This window comes from Penicillium concentricum, assembly GCF_028827145.1.
Source record: "Penicillium concentricum strain IBT 3081 chromosome Unknown utg000002l_segment0_segment0, whole genome shotgun sequence".
Lineage (NCBI taxonomy): Eukaryota > Fungi > Ascomycota > Eurotiomycetes > Eurotiales > Aspergillaceae > Penicillium > Penicillium concentricum.
In genome coordinates this window covers 8,945,839-8,965,813 of record NW_026622755.1, presented here as the reverse complement: position 1 = coordinate 8,965,813, position 19,975 = coordinate 8,945,839, and the positions used below count along the sequence as shown (strand labels likewise).

Sequence of the window (19,975 nt, the reverse complement as noted above, 5' to 3'; positions counted from 1 at the left end):
GACCCCACTCTCTGGCTTTTTGTCATCCTGAGCTTTTTCCACACACAACTTCCCCAGCTAATCTCTCTAGCTTTTTTTTTTTAAAGTATTCTTTCTCTTCTATACTGTCTCTTTTCTCTCTTTTCTTTTAATATTTCTCTATCATGGCCGGCATATTTCGTGCTATCTATGACTGGCTTCTGAGGATGTTCTGGTAAGTGGGCCATAGATGCACCCGGGAGACCACGGCCCGTCCCCGCAGATGAAGCCCTGCTAAACTCCATATAGGGCCAGCGAGATGGATGTCACCATGATTGGCCTTCAGAATGCAGGCAAGTCTTCTCTACTGCGTGTGTTGGCAGTAAGTCGAATCTGATCAAGTCCTTATTCACGGTCACTAACCATAATAGGGTGGCGAGTTCACGATTGAGTAAGTTATATTCTCATATCTGAGGTCATTTCATTCCATGTCCTAATATCTTCTAGCTCCATCCCAACAATCGGATTCAACACCAAAAGAGTGCAGAAAGGCCATGTGACCTTGAAATGGTATGTTTCATCCTTCCCAATCAAGTACGGCGCTAATATATCCCAGCTGGGATCTGGGCGGGCAACCTCGGTTTCGGCCGATGTGGGAACGGTATTGTCGGGGCGTCAACGCGATCGTGTAAGACTTGCTTTCCCATTTCTTGGGTCTCTGTTCTGGCATACTAAAAGTGAATAAAGGTATATCGTGGATGCAGCAGACCGTGCTGCACTCCCAGTAGCGACAGAAGAACTTCATGATCTGATGAAAAAGCCCACGCTGGATAGCATCCCCCTCCTGGTCCTCGGGAACAAGTCGGATCTTCCAGACAAGTTGTCTGTTGATGAGATCATCGAGGCGATGGATCTGAAATCCATCACCCATCGTGAAGTAAGCTGCTATGGTATCAGCGCCAAGGAGGAAACCAATCTCGACGCTGTCCTGCATTGGCTCATCGCCCGAGCTAGCCGATGAGAACTTTGTCCCTTGTGTTTACCAGCTTTGACCCTCGACCTCGACTCGTGATATCCCTCTCGTTTTTCATACCCATAACTGTCTCGCATTTTTGATTGTGTTCATATCCCGTAGACTCTAGCGTGTTTGGCCCGCAGCCTCGGATGTAACGACGTTGACGATGTAGTCTTTTTCTTGTTGCTCATGGATTCTCGAATTCATGATGATGTATGTTAATGGTGTGCGCTTCTTTTGATCCCTGTTCTTTTCTCTTTTCCTGATCGCTTTTCCATGTATTAGAGCCTTTTGGCAATGCTCATGGGGAAAGAAATTGACAGAAAGACCTGGGGCCAACAGCAGTAAAATGAAACACGGACCACCCTGGGCACTGATGTGTTGGCTGCCAACGCATCGCAGATGAACATCCCGGCCAATAGATATCTCACCTTGAACATCGCATCTTATAGATTATATGAGAGCCGGAAAAATAATTCCATAAATCGTGATACCATTACTTACCACTCCATACATCTCTTTACATCTCTTTACATAGATATACACTGTGCACCTTCATGTCTGCATATTATTCTCGGACAAATCAAATCAAGTGGCATTAGTCGTACACAAAATATCTAGATCAGTTTTGTAGGTCCTTCCTTGCAGACAGGCCAGATCCGGAGTTGCTCAAAACCCCCTTTCAAGCGCCCAAGATAGCACAGTAACGCCTGTAAACATCAAAAACAAAAACCAAGAGGAAAATGCGAAGATATTGAATCATTTGCAACGCTTCTCCACAATGTTCGGCCCATGCTCCTCGTACTCCTTCTTGGAGATCCACATCTGGTGGAAAGTTCCCAAGCTGGCCAGGATACTTCCGCCAATCCAGGAGCCGAAGCGTCGCTCAGAGGTGTTACCGGGAGCAGTGACACGCACTCTGGGGCCAGGGAACATCTGCATGAGTTCGTGGTTCAGACGATCAGTGAAGCCATAAAGCAAGCTGGATCCACCTGTCACAACGACATTGGCCAGCAGGTGGGGACGGAGGTCGACGTCGACGCCGGCCAAAGAAGCCTTGACAAGTTCTGGGATAGTTTGAGCGGGTGTCGGGGGAGGGAAAGATGACTCGGGGTCTGGAATGGCAGCCTTGGCATCGAATAGAGACTCCACCGCGCGGAAACGGTCGACACCGAAGACTTGGTTGTATCCATCGGGGAACTCGAATGGGCGACCGGGGGTGGTTCGAGCCATATCTTCGTTAGGGACTCCCGTGGGACCAGGGGCCGAGAGCCTTGTAGGCCCGGGCCACACCTGGACGACACATTCCTTGAACTCAGACAGCGTGCGCTCCTCAAGGAGAGCACGGTACGAGGCATCGGGTGCCTTGTCTGCGGGGAAGGTCTTGTATTTCGCTTGGGGCGGTTGGCCAGCTTCGACAGCTGACTTGGAGCTGATAAGGTAATGAGGAGTGATTGTAATGGGTTGCGGGGCGTTGGCCTTGAAGATTGCTTTGATCTGCGACGAGATGTAATCACCACCTAACGGAGAGTGCTGCACACCCCGTTTCAGAATCATGCCATCGTGGATTGGGGTAACAGAAATGTTGGAAGCTCCAATGTCAATAACTAGGGCGGAGGCCTTGCCAGAAGCAAAACTGTGCATGGAATTGGGTCAGCAAATGTTAGAGCTATCATGGCTAATGGGCCTTGTACGTACGCAGCAAGCACACCGGTGCGAGCGAGATAAAAGGCCGGGGTATCCCATTTCTCCATTGCGATTTCAATGGTCTTTTCGCGTGCCTTTGCCGGGTTCCATCCAGGCTCGGTCATCAACAATGGGCTGTCCGACAAAGGCTTCTCCTCTGACTCCACCTCCATTTCTGTAGGGAGTTCATCTGCGGAAACATCGTTTAATCCGTTCTGAAATGGGTTGCCCGCTTTCGTGCCGGTGAGTCGCGACATGAATGAGTGCTCCCACACTCTCTCTGCCATATCCCAATCCTCGACGATTCCATCCTTGCCGATCGGGTTGTAGATGGACAGACCGGGTCGCGGGGTAACGAATACGTCGTCGCCAAATACGAACTTCTCTTGGCCGTCTGCGTTGTATTTTCCATAGTAGGTTGGGATCAATGACTTGGGAGCATCTTCACCGGCAAAGCCCGCGCGAGTGGTTGAATATCCCGGGTCTAGGACAATGGCCGACACCTCATCTGTAATCATGCGATGATTAGTATCTTGCGCGATGAATAGTAGCCAAGCGGTCTTTGGGGTCGCAGCGGCAGGCGCAATTGGAATGGCATATCTGGGATCACATACCTCCACCGTACTCGGCAGCTTGAGGTGGGTTGGAAGGGTTCATCGTGAAAGTTGTGCAGGTATATCTAGGAAAGGGGTCGTGGCTATCACAACGTTTATGTAGATATTCTGGATTATGTCGCTTAAAGACAAGTTCAAGACGTGACCATGCGTATCGGACGGACAATCAGAGGGGCTGGTCGGAGGCAGGAGAAGGGCGGGTCTTTTTGGTGCGGGTGTAGCTTTGGCTTTGGCTCCCAAACGGGCAGTTCAAGAATAGGCTTAGTCACCGTGAACCACGTTGATGACTAATCAGGTACGCTCGCCCCTAGGTAGCCCTGGAGATGCTTCAACTAAGTATGTATATATATGGTCATTCTTGAGTCTGCATCCTTTGTATGGTTAATATTGGAGGTGTACAGAGATAAGAAGCCTATGATACAGTAAAGATAAACTGATGGGGTGGTGTACCTACATATAATCCGAAACGAACCAAAAAGGAACTATACCGAACACAATATACCCAACCCAACAAACAAGATATCATCTCCTTTTCTCCTATTTCCTCGTGTTTTTTTCGTATCTTGATCCTATGCATGTTATGCTTACCCCGAAATTTGGGCAAAAATTGTCATACAGCGTATTGGAGTATCTGCACGAACCATCCTGCATGTATCTGGATATATATAGCAAAATAGTAGCCGGTTAGCCCGCCTCTGTCACTGACAACGCAGGACTTCAATAAATTGAATATACACTTGGCTCGAGATGATTATGTAGACTTTATACCTGAGATAATACTACAGTATCTTTACTCCTTGGTGTCTGGAGCCACAGGAATTGAGATAGTTGGCCGGAAATTGCTGGTTACCCGCAGTTAAAAGAAGCTTTGACCTGGCAGCTCTTTGAAAAAATGGTCAGAAATAGCATTGGCGCAAAGTCATTATGGTATCGTATGTATATCAAGTAAAAACACATGCCGTAGAGGATCAAGTACATAAAGTCCATATCATGAGAAACCTGCCGTTTTGGATGAGAGCAACAATCATTTCTTTCCCGCCTGTGCTTCTTTCTCCCGCATTGCAGCTCTTGCACTACGGCTGCCTCCAAGCTTCGGACCCCGAGGCACCTCAACATTGGCCGCGGGTTTTGCTGCGGGCCGAGTTCGACGACGAGTCTGCATGGCATCCATAAAGTCTCGCCTAAATTGCTCAGCAACTCGGTCATCAGCAGCCTGCTGATCATCAAGTTGGGTTTCCTCCTCGTGTTCATCATAGATTTCCACTATAACAGCAGTGTTAGCAAGGAGAAAGATTCTGTAAGATTTCACTTTTGAATGCGACCCACATTTGCTCTCACGTAATACCTCCTCGACAAGACGATCCCTTGCTATGTCTGCCTCTGTCCTCTGTTTGCGATTGCGCCATGACTTGCCGTCTGGGCCAGGGCGACCCATCACCGAAGCAGCATGGCCCACTGATGCGGGCAGTTCTCCCTTCTCGGTCATTTGCCGAGTCGCAGCTTCTGTCCGTGCAATGTTTCGTAATGTGGCTTCGTGGCCGAGGTCGATTTCATGGAGTTTGCCTAGCGATGCAGGTTCGCGTGTCTGGTGTCCAGGTAGCGACATCCCCGCGGCGACTTCCTCCTGGGTTGGTTGATTGGAACCTGAATGGTCCGCTTTTGATTCGGGCTGGTAGCGCTTAGCCATCTCGGAATCTATGAATGCCATCCTTATCTCGTTAGTCTACATCAAACGAACTGGACGATCAGCTGTAGGAAAGAATTCGTACATGTGCTTGTCAACATCCACTGTCTGACCGGTATATCCTGTGAAACGTTCGTTCATTGCTCGTATCTTTTCATCCTCAGTTTCTCCGGCCGCTGGTGCTGGTACTAGCGCTAGTTGCTGGCCTTGATCATCTCCTAGTCGTGACGCGGTAGAAAACCCAATGCCGCCCTTCCGAACTGCGCGTGGGCGCCGAAGATTATTGCTCCCCGGAGCTTGTGACGCGCCGGGAGTGACATTCTGATTATCGGCCTCTTCGGTGTCTGCGATCTCATGACCGGGACGTCGTCGCATGAACTTGCGCTTTTTCGCCGGGCGAAATAGGGATTCGGTTGGCACAACATCTTCTTGGGTGTCCATTGTAATTTGCGACAACCGGAACTTTGGTGGCAGGGGAAAGATGAGCGGGAAATTAATTGTCAATGTGAGGTCATTCAACACAATTCGCCGAATCCCGACCGCCTTTTATTCTGCCTATTATATTGATTATGGAAATACGATAAAATGAAATCGTAACATGTGAGTTTCTCTTTTTGTACCAATTATATTTAAATTCGAATATGAGATGAGAAAGTCAACTTGCAATTGCTTCTAATCCTGGCCCCAGTCGTCTAGCAACTAGCGGGAGCCTTATGACCCTATAGTAATAATCAAGGCATATGAGGCTGAGATAGTTAGTAGATATAGCAGGTCAAGGCCTACATGATGAAGCTGGTACGGAGTACATAGTAACTTGTCCATACGCCAGCGTTTGGCTGATATAATTGTTCAAATCTAGTCGATAATGCAGTCCACATTATATTATAACTGAGCTAGTCACTGTTTGCTAGATTGTATTAGTACAAAGCTAAGGCTAACCAGAGATAGCTGAAGTAGATACTGACATGACCGAGCTGGCTACCTACAAAGTGTAGTGGGGGAAGACGTCCTCTCCTCCACTACGTGCTGACATTGCCTGTTCATTCCTTGGTTACTATGCAGTATATTATGTAAACGCTGAGGGTACAAGTAGCAGATAGATACAGATTGACAAGACACACTCCTACACCTCTCGAATTGCTCTTCTTGGACGCCGGTCCACTTCCACTGTATGCCTCGGTTGGTATGACGTGGCCTTGTGAGTGCTGAATCGACCCGTATGCCTGAGAGCATACTGCCTAGAGCGTTCCCCTCTCAATAGGTAAGGGTTGTCAAGAATTTCCAGCTTCAAGTGACCAAAGAGACATTCCTGATGATTTTACTGCTCAATCTCAATCTCAGTACAGAGCCAAAATACCAGAATATTTATGATTATTAAATCGGGAGATCATATCGAGAAGGAAGTTTTTTTTTATCCAGAGCCTATCCATAGCTCTTCCCACAGATAGCCCTAGCCTTGAAATGCAGGAGACTGTTCTATATGACAGGAATGGTAAGTGTAGAGTAGAGTGAATTGAAAGATCCAAGGTAGATGGATTATATGACAGGAAAATAAAGTATGTAGTCATAGTTTACTAGTTTGAACCTTGAAAGTTTAGTTTTGCATGGGGATTTCCCCCTATTCCCGAGGTCCGTTTCCTGCCGACTTGGGATAGTCTTAGTTTTACCCAGATCCCTTGCATTTACCCGAGAATAGCCACGTGTGTTACCCGGGGTAACTAATATAGTTCCAAATGTAATGAAGTTGGGGCCGAGGAAAGCCGTCTTTCGTTGATCCCTAGGTCGAGACACGAAGACTATGGTACATTTAATATTATGGAAGCAAAATGAAACGAAACATATCGAATTGCCATTGAGAGAGATTGGACCCCTAAAGCCGGTTCCGTAATTGGGCCAAGCCAAGACATAGACCCTGTGTCTTGGAAGATTATCAGTATTGGCAAATTGGGTCACACGGATGAAGGCATATGGATATGACACGCTTAATTTAGCCATTTACCTAGTCCAGTTAAATTAATAATATGAATCAAAAAGTTCTCCGTGCCAAGCTAATCAATATAAGTTTTTGGATCTATTTGTATGTGGATAAGTGCATATTATGTTGTATGTACGGAGTACTATGTGCGTGGAATTCTGGAACATGACCCCGGACGGGGTTTATTCGTTGCTGATCCAGGATCTGACCCAAGGTATAAATAATTAAAGCATGTTGGTAAGCGTGTTCGTAAGCATATCAACACCACAAGGCCAGAAATATATCTCCCTAGGGTGGATTGTCAAACATCCAAGCTATAGTGTACGCAGTAGATGCAAGCATACTTCTTTCAATTTGGCTTCAAGAAAAATCGCTGACAGATCTTTGCTCAATTCACCCATTTCGTTATTGGTCAAGTTTCCTACCTTTATCTTAAAGCACTAGACCCCGCAAATAATGTTGAAATTTCTGACTCTGGGTGAGCCAAATACGTCTACGGTGTGGAGAGTCTTCTATGGGTTTTCTCAACAATATAACTCGGAAATCTCTCGGAGAAGGGAAGGTATCCACCCGAGGGAGAATACGTACATAAAGGACGTAGGTGGCTAGCCGAGGATATCAAGACTTTCCTTTTCTTTTTCGTAAAGTTACGATGATGCTCTCTGTAAGATCGTATACCTTAATACGGGAAAATCCGGAAGGTGACCGAGATGGTGGAGTGTATAGAAAACCCCAGGTTAAATTCGAAGTTGAATTTACTATGTCTTGGCACTTGGCGGTGGACAGGGCTTAAGCCTTTGGGGCTAGCTCAAGCATTTTCGTACCCGATTTTGGAATGCCGAGACCGGCCCGAGAAGGCAAAGAACCTCAAAAAACTGAACCTGAAAATTTTATGCCGGCATTTTATCGGAAAATAAATGATGCAATCCTCTAAAATGCTTCCAAGTGCTTCCCCAAAGTATTCCCCATGTACGGAGTATTATAAGTGATCTGAGAATGGGGACGATCGGAAACCCCTGTCAGGTCTCGGGTATGTATCATTCGGCATTTCATCCAATCAGCCCTGAGCAGCCTAGATTATCCCGTCACTTAACTGCGATTTTCGGCCCCAATGACCGTGGATCTAAACAGTTCTGATTCGGGTGTGGCGAAGGCACGGGATCCTTGCACACCGGGACCAAACCTACCCCGTGGAGTCGGCGATATGGTCGAGTCACAGTCCATATTTTCGAAATTTGACTAAATTGGTGGTACGGTGGATAGTTCCTATCCACTGTGGAATTATCCATCCCACAGGTACAGGATTTTAATTTTCTGATGCGGGGTCTCCACGAGAAGGGCTGACCGGAGGCTATAAACTCATACCGGTCTCCCTGGTCTTCTGTCTTTCTCTCATCCCTCAGAGTGACCTTCCATATACACACTCCAACATGGTCACATTATTCCGAGGAAAGGCGCTGAGCGTAGCGCAGGCGCTGCTCATTGTCGCACCGGCCTTCATCGTCTTCGGTTACAACCAGTCCGGCTTGGGTCCTCTGGCCACATTGCAGAGCTGGGTGAGCGTGTTCCCTGAAATCGACACAATCAACACAGAGGGTGACCAACGCGCGCATAACTCTACAGGCAAGGGTACCGTGATTGGATCCTTCCAGCTCGGTGCTCTATTCGGAGCCTTGTCGTGTACATTCCTGGGTGACCGGCTCGGTCGCCGCAAGACCATCTTCTTGGGTGCTATCCTTACTATCATTGGCCAATTGCTGCAGACTGCGGCTTACGGCTTGCCACAATTCATTGTCGGCCGTATCATCCTTGGTCTCGGTGTCGGTCAACTGAGTGTTGCCGTTCCCGTCTGGCAGTCTGAGTGCACATCAGCCAAACACCGTGGACAACACGTTGTCGTGGACGGTATCTGTATCTGTTTGGGTTATGTTCTCTGTAACTGGATTGATTTTGGCTTGAGCAAAGTCCCTGGAGCATTGCAGTGGCGTGTTCCGTTGGCCATTTCCTTCTTCTTCTCCCTGGTCGTTGTGGTTTCGGTCTTCTTGCTCCCCGAGTCTCCTCGATGGCTCGTGCGAGTTGGCCGGATCGAAGAGGCCTCTCAAAGTCTAGCTGCCTACAAGGGTCTGTCTGACGATGACGAGGCCGTCCGCACCGAAATCGCTGGTATCGAGACCTCCCTTGAGAGTACGGTCGACAGCACCTCGCTCATGGATATCTTCAGCAGCAAGGCCGATGATGAGCGCCTTCTCTACCGGTTCTGTCTGTGTGTTGCACTGCAATTCTTCCAGCAAATGTGTGGTGGAAACCTGATCTCGACATACGTGTCAACAATCTTCGAAGAGAACCTCAACATGAGCAGTGACCTGGCTCGCATTTTGTCTTCATGCGCCATGACCTGGAAGTTCATCTGCAGCTTCATCTCCTTCTTCGCCATCGATCGACTCGGCCGCCGAAAGATCTTCATGATCAGTGGTACTGGTATGTCTGTCTGCATGACCGTCCTCGCCATCACCAACAGCTTCAAAGACAACACAACTGCATCGATTGTTTCGGCCGTCTTCATCTTCCTTTTCAACTCGTTCTACCCTATCGGTTTCCTCGGCGGTAACTTCCTCTACTGTACCGAAGTCGCTCCTATGCGTCTCCGTGTCGCCATGTCCGCCGTCTCGACTGCGAACCACTGGCTGTGGAACTTTGTGGTTGTCATGATCACCCCCGTCGCGCTCGATACCATCGGATACAAATACTACATTGTATACGCTGTCATCTCTGCTTGCATTCCAGTCTCAGTTTACTTCTTCTACCCCGAGACGATGAACCGCAACTTGGAGGCTCTGAACCATGTCTTCCGCGATGCCGCGACCCCCTGGGATATTGTCGCCATGGCTCGTCACCTGCCTCAGGGCGAGGCTGCTGAGGTGGACATGTGGATGCAGTCGGAGGAGAAGCGTGCGATTGACCAGAAGGAAAATGCTTAAATTATAGATTAGATTTGTTGAGACGTTGCCAACTGTATATACTATGTCCGACGATGATGATGGAATGGATTGTACTGCAGTACAATTTGAATAGATGAGATCATTAGATTGAGCCTATCAAGAATTTCAAGTTTCTATATTTCATTTCCCTCTGAGATGTCCTATGAACAGCCTAAATGCAATTCAGTGAAGTAAATTATTTCTCCCTCCGGAACCTCAAGTCAACTTCTTTGTCTTCTATTCTTGGAACCCTGTCGACTTTAATAGCATCTTTAAGTTAATACACCATGTCATTTTCATTGATATTCTTCTCATTGTTTTCCCAATATTATCCCCTCCACTTCGAGTCTTTGTCTTCCGAGGCTATGTTTAGGTCCACGTCCACGTTCTTGGAGTATTGTTAATTGTTCATGGTTTGTGATTTATTCTTCGGCCCTATTTCTGATGAACTTTGTGCTTGGTCAGGATGAATATCATAATACTTCAACAAAGATCACAAATGTCCAAAGCTACCTATATAATCCCCCCTCTGCATGTCTCTTGGTTAAGAATCCAAGATAATTATCCAACAATAAACCACAACTCCATTATATCTGACTTCAATTGGTTGCTTCAGTTATCCCAAGATTACCAGCACAATGCTCAGAAAAATCCGTCACTCGTTGAATTGTCTTCCAAGACGCCACTGTAATTGTGACGATGACAGTGACCCTCCGGTCCAACCTCCCCGCCCACCGAGAAAAGGCCGACCTAATCGCCCAGTGGCAAAGGTACCAAACCAACCTCTACGTCAACCACTTCCTAAGAATGTGGTGAGAACCCCGGTTCCATCCGAGTCCCAGCCCAGCAATACAGGTGAGGAGAACGAAGAAGCTGAGGATGAAGAGGAGGAGGAAGGCGAGGAAGAAGGCGAGGAAGAAGGTGAGTATGAAGAGGACGAAGAAGCTGAGGAGGCCGATAACAGCGAGGATCATTATTCTGATGCCCACCCGCACACGGAGGTTTCTCACATAGGAATAACACCCCTATTGACTGGGGCAAATATCGAAGATGAGTCTTCGCCTAGTGATGGCCCATCTTCCCTTTCAACAAGATATCCCCACGCCGACAACCCATTCGAGGTAAGTGATAATGATTCCAGCAAGAGTGCATCTGGTGATGACTTTCACTCCGTCTCAAGAAATTTACACACAGGCATTACTCCTGAGATGAGTGATGCCGGCCTTGATGAGTCCCAATATCATTCATTGCCAGAATCAGAAGGAAGCCCTAGTCCAGTGAGGAGGTCTTCTACACGTGAAAACAGTGCCGACGAAGAGGGCTATGATGGAGCTGATGAGGACAGCTATAATTCCGACCTACCCGAACAAGTCGACGAAGAAATGTACAATCACACGACAGGGCATGAAGACGGATCCGAATATCACAGACGATCATGGCTGAGCACTTCTAGTGACAGGAGGCGCCGGCGTTCCCTAGAGAGTCAAGCTCAAGCCGATGCTGAATACAGGGATTCCGATGGCAGCAGCGGTAGCAACAAGCGGCAGCGTCTTGAACGCTCACCCGATACCGTAAGTAGGAGAGCGATGACTGGCGTCGAACCGACCACGAGAGACATATTCAGGTACCGGAGGAAAGGAGCACAATACCAAAGATGGATAGACGATCCCGAAGAGCTAGGTTGCAAAGTTTATCCGGCAGCATTAACTATAGAGCAGATGATTGACGAAGCGCAGCCATTGCCTTGGGTAATCCAGGATTCTCACCTGGTGGTAGAGCCCATGGCATTACAAGGCGGCGATGTCGAATCGATGAATATTGCTCGTGGAGGTAGCCGATACCGCTATACACACCTCCGAAGAGATCCGGGGCCAAATTCACGCGAGCCTAGTGAGTTTGAACATCTGGTTGCTCGTGGCATTCTCGTTGTGGAGAGACTTTGGAAGGAAGAAGGTCCTTATTGGAGTGAAGTCGCTCGGGCTCAATACTTGCTTGATTTTGGCCTGAAAACTCTGAGACATGTTGTGATTACTGATATCTGGAATGAGGAAACAGCTCCATATATATGCCATGAATTATACCCTAGATTGGGCGTTCCGTGGGCACAGGCAGAAAACGTCGACTGTATGGTATTTCAGCACGGTAGCACTGAGTATCACGAGCTCCTCGGTACACAGTTGGGTAAAGGCGTGGCTTGCCTTGTCCTTTCGTCATTCCCCAGGGGAACAATGAAGATCACCCAAATAGTCACTTGGTGTAATACAAAATCACCGCAGATGAGATTTGTGATTGAACCTGTTATTGGTGCGCCTATTGCGATGGCCACAGCTGCATGAGCTATATGATTTGATTAATTGCATTTACTGGTGTTAGTTCCTGGAATTGTCTTAGAAATAGAAATCATCTTACTATTATAATGTTCCAGTTTTTTTCTATAGTAGATGACCACACTAATGCAATGGATTCCTGGTAGCAGACTCTTCCAAGGGGGGTTTATAGTATATTTCCTCTGTTGGGTTGCGCCTTCCTACCTATGTAGCTCTAAAATGGAAGGAAACCAGGAAGTGGCCCCCCTGCACATAGGAATGGCTCTAACTCCTAATCGACACGCCTTATGCAACCTCCGAGCAGCCCCCGAGAACTGGTATAAGACTACTGTGGATTATGGACTCGTTTTAACGTGGATATCATTGGCTTCATGTTGAGATATCCGGAGCTTAGAAGGTAAGAAACCGTGCCAGATTCCCATATTTATCCGTTTCCAACTGTGATTTAAATACACCATTGGAGGAAATACGGGTGAGGTAAAAACCTTTGATCTAGGGGATCCGACAGGTGTCTTGAACCTGACTGGCCTGAAGGGTAGCCATTCACAGTGATTTGTGACTGACAAGGATTCGCCAGCCGCAAATGAGTGGAATCTAGGCCGGAGATTAGGAATTCGGGAAGATGCATTATGCAGGTTGGCACTTGACAGTCGGGTTGTCTCTTACCTATGTCGGTAGTCTGGCAAATGGGTGATGATAACAGAAATATCAGATTATCCGCAATGCGGCTCAGTGGTTTAGTGGGATAATTCGTCTTTCGGGAGAAATCTCTGGTTTCAAAGTTACCTAATATAGACGAGGTCCCGGGTTCGATTCCCGGCTGAGCCCCATTTTTTTAATATATTTTTGAATTCCCCCTATTGTACGAAGTATATGACTGCGTTGTAGTTAATTATCCACACCGTTTGCTATATTTACCTATGAAACATAGATAGAAAGAATGGCGCTCGTATATGACCCCATGTACGAGGAGGAATGCGTAGGTTCGATCTCATGGATCACAATTGCATTGACCTCCGCACCTCTTTTTCCAGTGATAAACATTGTAGGAATTTTGGCTTTTCGATCCAATCCCCTTGAGATCCTGGGAAATTCTCCGATCAGACCCCTCAATAGCAAACAAAGAAATCCCATATGCCAAGGTCACTAGGGTCGGCTAGACATAAATAGCGCGCGTACGAGAACTAGTTAGGTAGTCCGGCAAACGACAGACCAACGACAGATCAACGATACTGAGGTCCGCTCATGCAACTAGATAATAGCTTAAAGCTACCATCCGTGTCCAACAGCAAAAGGGAAAGCTCCGATTCAGCGGTGAGAATCATCTACACATCAATGGCTGGTTATAATAGCTATGATGGCTAGGACGGCTGGGATGACAAGGATTGTCTAGTGTCGGGGCAGTGTATGGACTAATGATGCGGGGCTCGTTGCGCCCTGCTCTTTCTTTCCGATATTGGAGCTGTCTCTCTACATTTGCCCGTATGTGATTCTGCCAATCTATATGGCTTTCTAGGGAATTCTACACAATGAGCGACCTCGATGAAGAGATAGAGTGTTCATTTACTATGGGAGTGGATGGGGGAGAGAATGGAAAGGGGAGAGAATGCACAGGGGAGAGAATGGAAGAGAAAGAAGGAGCTAACTCCATGGTTTTGATGCCAAGGGGGTTTAATTAACTTAGGTTTGACTCCGTACTCCGGCTGTACTCCAGATTACGGCGTCTAAAGACCTTGAGCCTAAATGGGAGATCATTAATCCCCATTCCATCTGCAACCTAAGATTGGACCTCTATATAAGGGTGCATTTTCCGGCCTGGATTTGAACTATACATCTGATTTACTTCTCTTGATAATGCGCTTACTGTGGTCGTTATCAGCACTGGCTCTCTCAGCCGAGGCCATCAAAACAGCAGGATGTCCTCTTTTAGGACCGGCATTCCCAGCCCCTACTGCCCTGTCAAACGATCCCACTTTCCTCAGCAAAGCTGAAGAACTGACCTTCAAGCTCAATAAAGCCGTTGAGGATGGAGGCCTACCTTCCATATCGTTCGCAGTGCAGGTCTTCAGCAGTGAAGAAGACGATTCGGCATTTGATTTCTACCACACAGATCATCCAGTTACAGTTGGATCTGTTGGTGTTCAAGAGGTCGACGAGGATACCATGTTTCGCATTGGTAGCATCTCAAAACTGTGGACTATGTTTCTCTTCATGACCTTTGAAGGAACACGGTACTTCCACGAGCCCGTTTCGAAATACGTGCCTGAGCTGCGAACAAAGTACAGCCCAGCACAAGCAAAAGATAAAATTAATTATTTGCAATGGAGCGACGTGACTATCGGCGAACTGGCTAGTCACCAAGCGGGCCTTGCAAGAGACTGTATGATGATCATAACCTGACGACCCCAGCGCCCGATGTGAAAAAGAAACTGAACTTGGATTCTAGATGCATTTGGCGATCTTGGATTTAATTCGGAGCTTTTACAAACCTTTGGATTCCCTTCGCTCCCAAAGAAAGAGAAGTTGACTTGTGGGAGTGAGTATCCATGTGATAGGAAAGGTAAGTCAATTGCGACTCTCACACTATAACTCGAGTTGTGGCTGATAGAGGGAATAATTTCAAGAATTCTTCCGTGGCATTCTAAAAACGCGTAAGTAGGGCGATTCCCCTGGCTTTAGACATACCCTAACGAGGCCCATTAGATCCCTTGACTTCGACCTCACAGACACCGATATACTCGAACGCAGGGTATCAAATTCTTGGCTACGTATTGGAGTCAATCGCAAAAGCCGACTATGAAGACATATTAATGGACCGTCTTATCAAGCCACTCAACTTGACTCGGTCCTGTCTTCAAGCCCCCGACCCTAGCTTGGCGGTAATTCCTCACAATGAGACTTACAGTTGGTTTGATTATGAGATTGGCGAAGAAGCTCCGTGAGTGCTAATCAACCGCTTGAAGTACACATAGCTTACATATTTTGAGTGCTGGGGGAAATTTTCTCTTCCGCAAAGGATATGGCCACATTCGGCCGTGCCGTTCTTTCCAGCGCCCTTGTTAACCCTGCCGTGACAAGACGGTGGCTGAAGCCCGTAACACACACATCATCCCTGCAACACTCCGTGGGAGCCCCCTGGGAGATCTATACATTTTTAACACCTCGCCGGGTTGATATGTACGCTAAAGCTGGGGACATCGGACTGTACTCCAGTTTTATCGGCCTTTCACCAGATCACAACACCGGTATCACGGTTTTAGTTGCCGGTAATAACTCTCACACGATGACATCGACAATCTCGGAGATGGTTTCCGATATCATACTTCCCACGCTCGACGATGTCGCCAGAAACCAAGCCCTTGAAAGATTTGGGGGTACATATGCCTTGACAGAAGGCTCCTCCAATTCCTCAATTACCATCACTGCCGATGACGGGGCTGGCTTGGTAGTCTCATCATGGACCAGCGACTCGGCGGATATGATCGAGACTATAATGAGGTTACAACAAGTGAATGATCGCTCTGCGATAAGCATTCGTTTACAGCCTAGCGGTCTCGAAACCCCAGGGCGGATCTCTTTCTTGGCTGTTATCTATCATCTTACCGTGTCGGAAGATGCTGGGCCCCTTGTTGGATCCTGCTTTTCGTGGATTTTGCTCGAGTCCATGGTATATGGCAACGTGGGTCTCCCAGAGTTTGAGTTCACACTGGATCACGATGGGGATGCGACGAGCTTATCCCCTCGGGCGTTGCGCGTTACTCTGCCTAAGATTTAGCGGGCTGGCAATATCTCATTCGTGCTTGATTTCTCATGAATTCTTGAACTCGGCGGTTATTTCAATTTTTGCTGTATAGAGTTACTCTGCATACCAGCGCTGCGATGTCGATTGGCTATGTCTGGACGTTCGAGAACGGTGCGCCAAGCTAGCAAGAATGAATGATTGTTATGAATACCATCATTATTAAGTTTCTCTCAGATTCTCGTAGCAATTAAACATTTTAGTATATGTAGATAGCAAGCAAGTCGCGTGTCATATATGCATGGTGATGGCTTCTTTCATTAAAGCTAAGATTCACCCATAGTCTTCGAGATCTACAAGGGAGGTGTGTAGATTAAATTGATTTACTATATTCGTTTCAACGGGTTCAGGATTGACCTTACATTTGTGGCCCAAGGCGCTGAATTGAATTTTCGAGGAGCGCGAATTATCACGAAGCCATGCGTATGACGCCAGCCAGAAGAACCAGTCGGATCTTAAGTGAAGTTATCCTCTTAACCCCTACTTAAGGATGGTCCCGGGTTCCATCTAGTGCGCTTAATAGTCGAATGGAATTTGATGGCTTCCATTCCAGGTTAGGGCACAGACCTTTGAGAAGAGAGGGAAAATATGAGAACTCGTCAAGTTTATCGATGCAGGCCAGACGCGTCTTTTGTCTCGATCAATTCCGTATCATGAAATACCAATGTTGCACATGCTTCCTACGCTATTGTTGGCTCAAGCCTAACACGCCTGTATGGATCAATTGTTTAGGGGTCAGAAATATTTCCCCTATTTGCTCTATAGATAAGACACATGAGAGAAAAGTAACACTGGCTAGGTGGAAAACTTTCCAGGTCAGGAGCTAAAATCAAATGAGCCCTTACCGCTAGCAAGCTCCCTTTGACAAATGCCCCTGCGCCACGGGCGCGGGTCATGAGTTCAAGCATGCTACGGTAGTGTAAAAGAAGCGAGAATCAACAAACAGAAAATTCTCGCAATGAAAGCAATCTGTATAGTATATCTGTATGGTATTATGTTGTGTAGTGTATTGCCTCGGCCAAGCGCACAAAATAGCTCAATTATTGCGATAACTACATGTACCTAAGAACCCTCCAACAGAGAACATCAATTATTCAAGGTAGATAACCAAAAAGGCGCAAAGCGAGACGAGGCATAAATGTGCAAGCTGTAAAACGATTGAAACTCTTATGTGACTAACAGGCCGGGCATCTGCTAGAACTTGATTTTGATTTTGATTTACCATTTTTCTTGAATTCAAATTTGAGTCAGGAACAGGGGAGGGAAGGCTGTACAACTACATTGCTCAGCTAGCTATCATTTTTGGGGGGGGGGGGGTTATGAGACATTGGATTGTTTATTATCCGAGCCGGTAGATCATGTGCGTTAGAGCGATCGAGGCCATCGATCGTTTTCTATCCCTTTCTTACTCTGTCTACCTCGCCCTCTAATGTCTGACGCTACCATGCCTGGTCAATTCGACAATCACCAGTCAATCATTGACTTTTGCCGTTCTTGTCCGGAGGATCAGCTTATTGGAGGCTTGAGGTCTGGTAACCAGGTCGCTAAGCTACCAGATTGCGACTTGGTAGTCAAGTTCGGCCCGTTTGTTTCCTCCCATGAGGCAAAGAATCAGCAAAAAGCATACGGCATAATTGATCCAGATATCGTTACAGTCCCTTCGGTTCATACTTTCTTTGTGGACGATGAGGGTTGGGGCTACATAATATCGGATTATATTCAGGGCAAAATTATCGATCCTCTTTCAGACTCTCACATTAAAAAACTCGCCCGCATTCTTGAATATTTTCACTCTATTACCGACGATAGGGCTGGTAGCCTATGTGGTGGCCCTTCAATTGGCTTGCTCTGGCCAGATACAAATGATCTGACCCTTAGCAATTTTCAGCAAGTGAATGAATGGTTCAACAGCCGGCTTTTTCCTGGAGATGGTAAGGTTCATTTTGATCCAACCCTACTCGTGCTCTGTCATTTAGACATAGCCCCCCGAAACGTTATCTGGTTGGACGATGGCCGTATCCGTTTACTGGACTGGGCATCAGCAGGGTTTTATCCGAGACCATTGGAATTTGCCAGTCTATTTTTTCAAGAACACCGTTTTAGCGACATGCTTTTGAAAGCAGTCGGTTTTGACTCTGGTCGTGATAAAGATGAACAGCAGAGGATCTGCCAGGCATTGTATAACAATGAAAGGTACTCTTTGTAAGTCAGAACCCATCAGAATTTCTTTTTTTATCAATTTTCTGACTCGGAAAATAGTCGTTCACGGGATATTCGAGAAGGGTCTTCGCATGATAAAACACCTGGTTGTATCTTTCCTCTTCCATTACTTCCGGAACCGCAAAAACTTCCGATTTGACGAGGGGGGAACGATACTAGTGAATTATGGGAATGAATTTGATCTCTAGATTATCTGGTGGGCATATATAGCCTGCAATAGGGGGCCTTCTTACAGTACTAGTAGCTTCTCATGAAGGCTAGAATATTCTAGATCTATTGGGATCACTCGATATCTCTAACTTCGATGTTCGAAACGACTCGGCTGCATTAATCAGCCATTATAATGTTAAACTTATTGACCTTTAATTGATGCAGCTGGCTACCAGCTCATTCCCCAAAAAAATGCGTTAGTGGCCTGGAAAATTGTGTTGAGAGAGACGTCTCTCTTACGGCTCGCGAATCAACAGAATTGAGATCATTGTGCTATCTTCTATTCATGACTTCTATTTACTTATTCATGGTAAGTGATTCACTTAAAGGCCGATGTCACCTACGAACCGTCGGGCAGCTCCTATCTTCACACTATGCGTAACGAAGAAACTTGAGTCTTGGTCCTCATAAATCTGCATAAGATCGAGACAGTTCTCAAGGGTCACATTGTGTGCTTTGTTGATGTTATCCCTGAATGTCTCGTTGGTTACCCGTGACTGCTGCCATTCCGTATATTCGTTCACAGCCACATTAAGGAACCCGTGAATCGTGATTGGTTTAATAAAGTTACGTTTAGCAAGCACACCTTTATAGGTAGGCGAAGTGGATAATGGTATATGAGATGACGCCACCGGCAGAATATTGTTGTTGATATTGATCGGAGGACACGTTGAATAGCTTGAAGAGTTATTCGAGCTTTTCTTCTTTTCGAGTCGCTGATTTTCCTCCTTATAAAGCTGCTCACGAAAGGTGTCGGGAATATCATTATGAGTATCGAGTAGTCCACCCTCCTCCATATATCTGATGAGGTCCTTTAAATGTTGTGTTCTCAATCTATAATGCTTCTTGCCCTCGGGATCTTGCTAGTAATATTGCCCTTTATGGCGGCACGGAGGCCCCGGACATCGTATGATACGATACACATCTCGCCAGACTGGGTCATGACCCGAGGCATGCTCGGCGTTAATCTGAGCGTCTCGTTCGGCGAGCACTCGCTTAGTCACGGATGATCTTCCTCTCTTGTTAGTGCTGGAAGGAAGAGACCCGCTGTCATCTATATAGTTAATAGCTATCTGAAGCCGGATCGTCTTGCCACGATGAAAAAGATATCAACACTAGTACCCTCGAAATGTTTATCTATCTTCCGTCGTATAATTTTATTAGCGTCCGTTTTCATCTCTTCCTAGTAAGAGCTGGGACGCAGTGTCAAGTCTTGTTTCGTATCTTTCACCAGAACTCGGTTATTCACTTTGACCTTCCACTCAATTTGGTAGTGAATGCAGTCTGTAGACTGTTTATCCCATGCATTTCCATCACCACGTCCAATCTGTTGGCGAGACGAATATTCATGCAAGGAAGATGAACGTTCATCATTGATGTCGTCGGGGTTCGGTAAAGGGCAGATTATTGACGGTGTGTGTTCGCGGTCCAAAGAGCCAGGGGTGGGAGCATACAAGTAGACTTCCGCAAAGCAACTCGATTTTCTAAGAATTGACATACATGAATATG

At 46.8% G+C, this 19,975-nt stretch overlaps 7 protein-coding genes across 7 annotated transcripts; 4 read left to right on the top strand and 3 right to left on the bottom strand.

Moving 5' to 3' along the window:
• Positions 1–143: 143 nt before the first annotated feature.
• N7517_007123 (ADP-ribosylation factor-like protein) lies at positions 144–979 on the top strand (the record flags this gene model as incomplete). Its single annotated transcript, XM_056724853.1, has 6 exons — positions 144–193; positions 268–340; positions 390–409; positions 466–528; positions 575–646; positions 706–979. The coding sequence occupies 6 exons, from the start codon at positions 144–146 to the stop codon at positions 977–979; spliced, it is 552 nt and encodes a 183-aa protein (XP_056581103.1).
• A 753-nt stretch (positions 980–1,732) lies between these two features.
• On the bottom strand, positions 1,733–3,344 carry N7517_007122 (actin family protein; the record flags this gene model as incomplete). The annotated part of the gene is made up of 3 exons (XM_056724852.1): positions 3,274–3,344; positions 2,672–3,167; positions 1,733–2,609 (listed from the first exon to the last, which is right to left on the bottom strand). The coding sequence occupies exons 1-3, from the start codon at positions 3,314–3,316 to the stop codon at positions 1,733–1,735; spliced, it is 1,416 nt and encodes a 471-aa protein (XP_056581102.1). The 5' UTR covers positions 3,317–3,344.
• A 953-nt stretch (positions 3,345–4,297) lies between these two features.
• Positions 4,298–5,398, bottom strand: N7517_007121 (telomere length and silencing 1 family protein; the record flags this gene model as incomplete). The annotated part of the gene is made up of 3 exons (XM_056724851.1): positions 4,298–4,536; positions 4,600–4,982; positions 5,043–5,398. The coding sequence occupies 3 exons, from the start codon at positions 5,396–5,398 to the stop codon at positions 4,298–4,300; spliced, it is 978 nt and encodes a 325-aa protein (XP_056581101.1).
• Positions 5,399–8,362: 2,964 nt separating this feature from the next.
• Positions 8,363–9,910, top strand: N7517_007120 (sugar porter family MFS transporter; the record flags this gene model as incomplete). Its single annotated transcript, XM_056724850.1, has 1 exon — positions 8,363–9,910. One exon carries the CDS (start codon positions 8,363–8,365, stop codon positions 9,908–9,910), a length of 1,548 nt encoding a protein of 515 aa, XP_056581100.1.
• A 638-nt stretch (positions 9,911–10,548) lies between these two features.
• Positions 10,549–12,246, top strand: N7517_007119 (uncharacterized protein; the record flags this gene model as incomplete). The annotated part of the gene is made up of 1 exon (XM_056724849.1): positions 10,549–12,246. The coding sequence occupies one exon, from the start codon at positions 10,549–10,551 to the stop codon at positions 12,244–12,246; it is 1,698 nt and encodes a 565-aa protein (XP_056581099.1).
• A 1,845-nt stretch (positions 12,247–14,091) lies between these two features.
• On the top strand, positions 14,092–16,012 carry N7517_007118 (serine hydrolase domain-containing protein; the record flags this gene model as incomplete). The annotated part of the gene is made up of 5 exons (XM_056724848.1): positions 14,092–14,617; positions 14,684–14,797; positions 14,941–15,054; positions 15,143–15,175; positions 15,225–16,012. The coding sequence occupies 5 exons, from the start codon at positions 14,092–14,094 to the stop codon at positions 16,010–16,012; spliced, it is 1,575 nt and encodes a 524-aa protein (XP_056581098.1).
• Positions 16,013–18,789: 2,777 nt separating this feature from the next.
• Positions 18,790–19,263, bottom strand: N7517_007117 (uncharacterized protein; the record flags this gene model as incomplete). Its single annotated transcript, XM_056724847.1, has 1 exon — positions 18,790–19,263. The coding sequence occupies one exon, from the start codon at positions 19,261–19,263 to the stop codon at positions 18,790–18,792; it is 474 nt and encodes a 157-aa protein (XP_056581097.1).
• Positions 19,264–19,975: the final 712 nt, after the last annotated feature.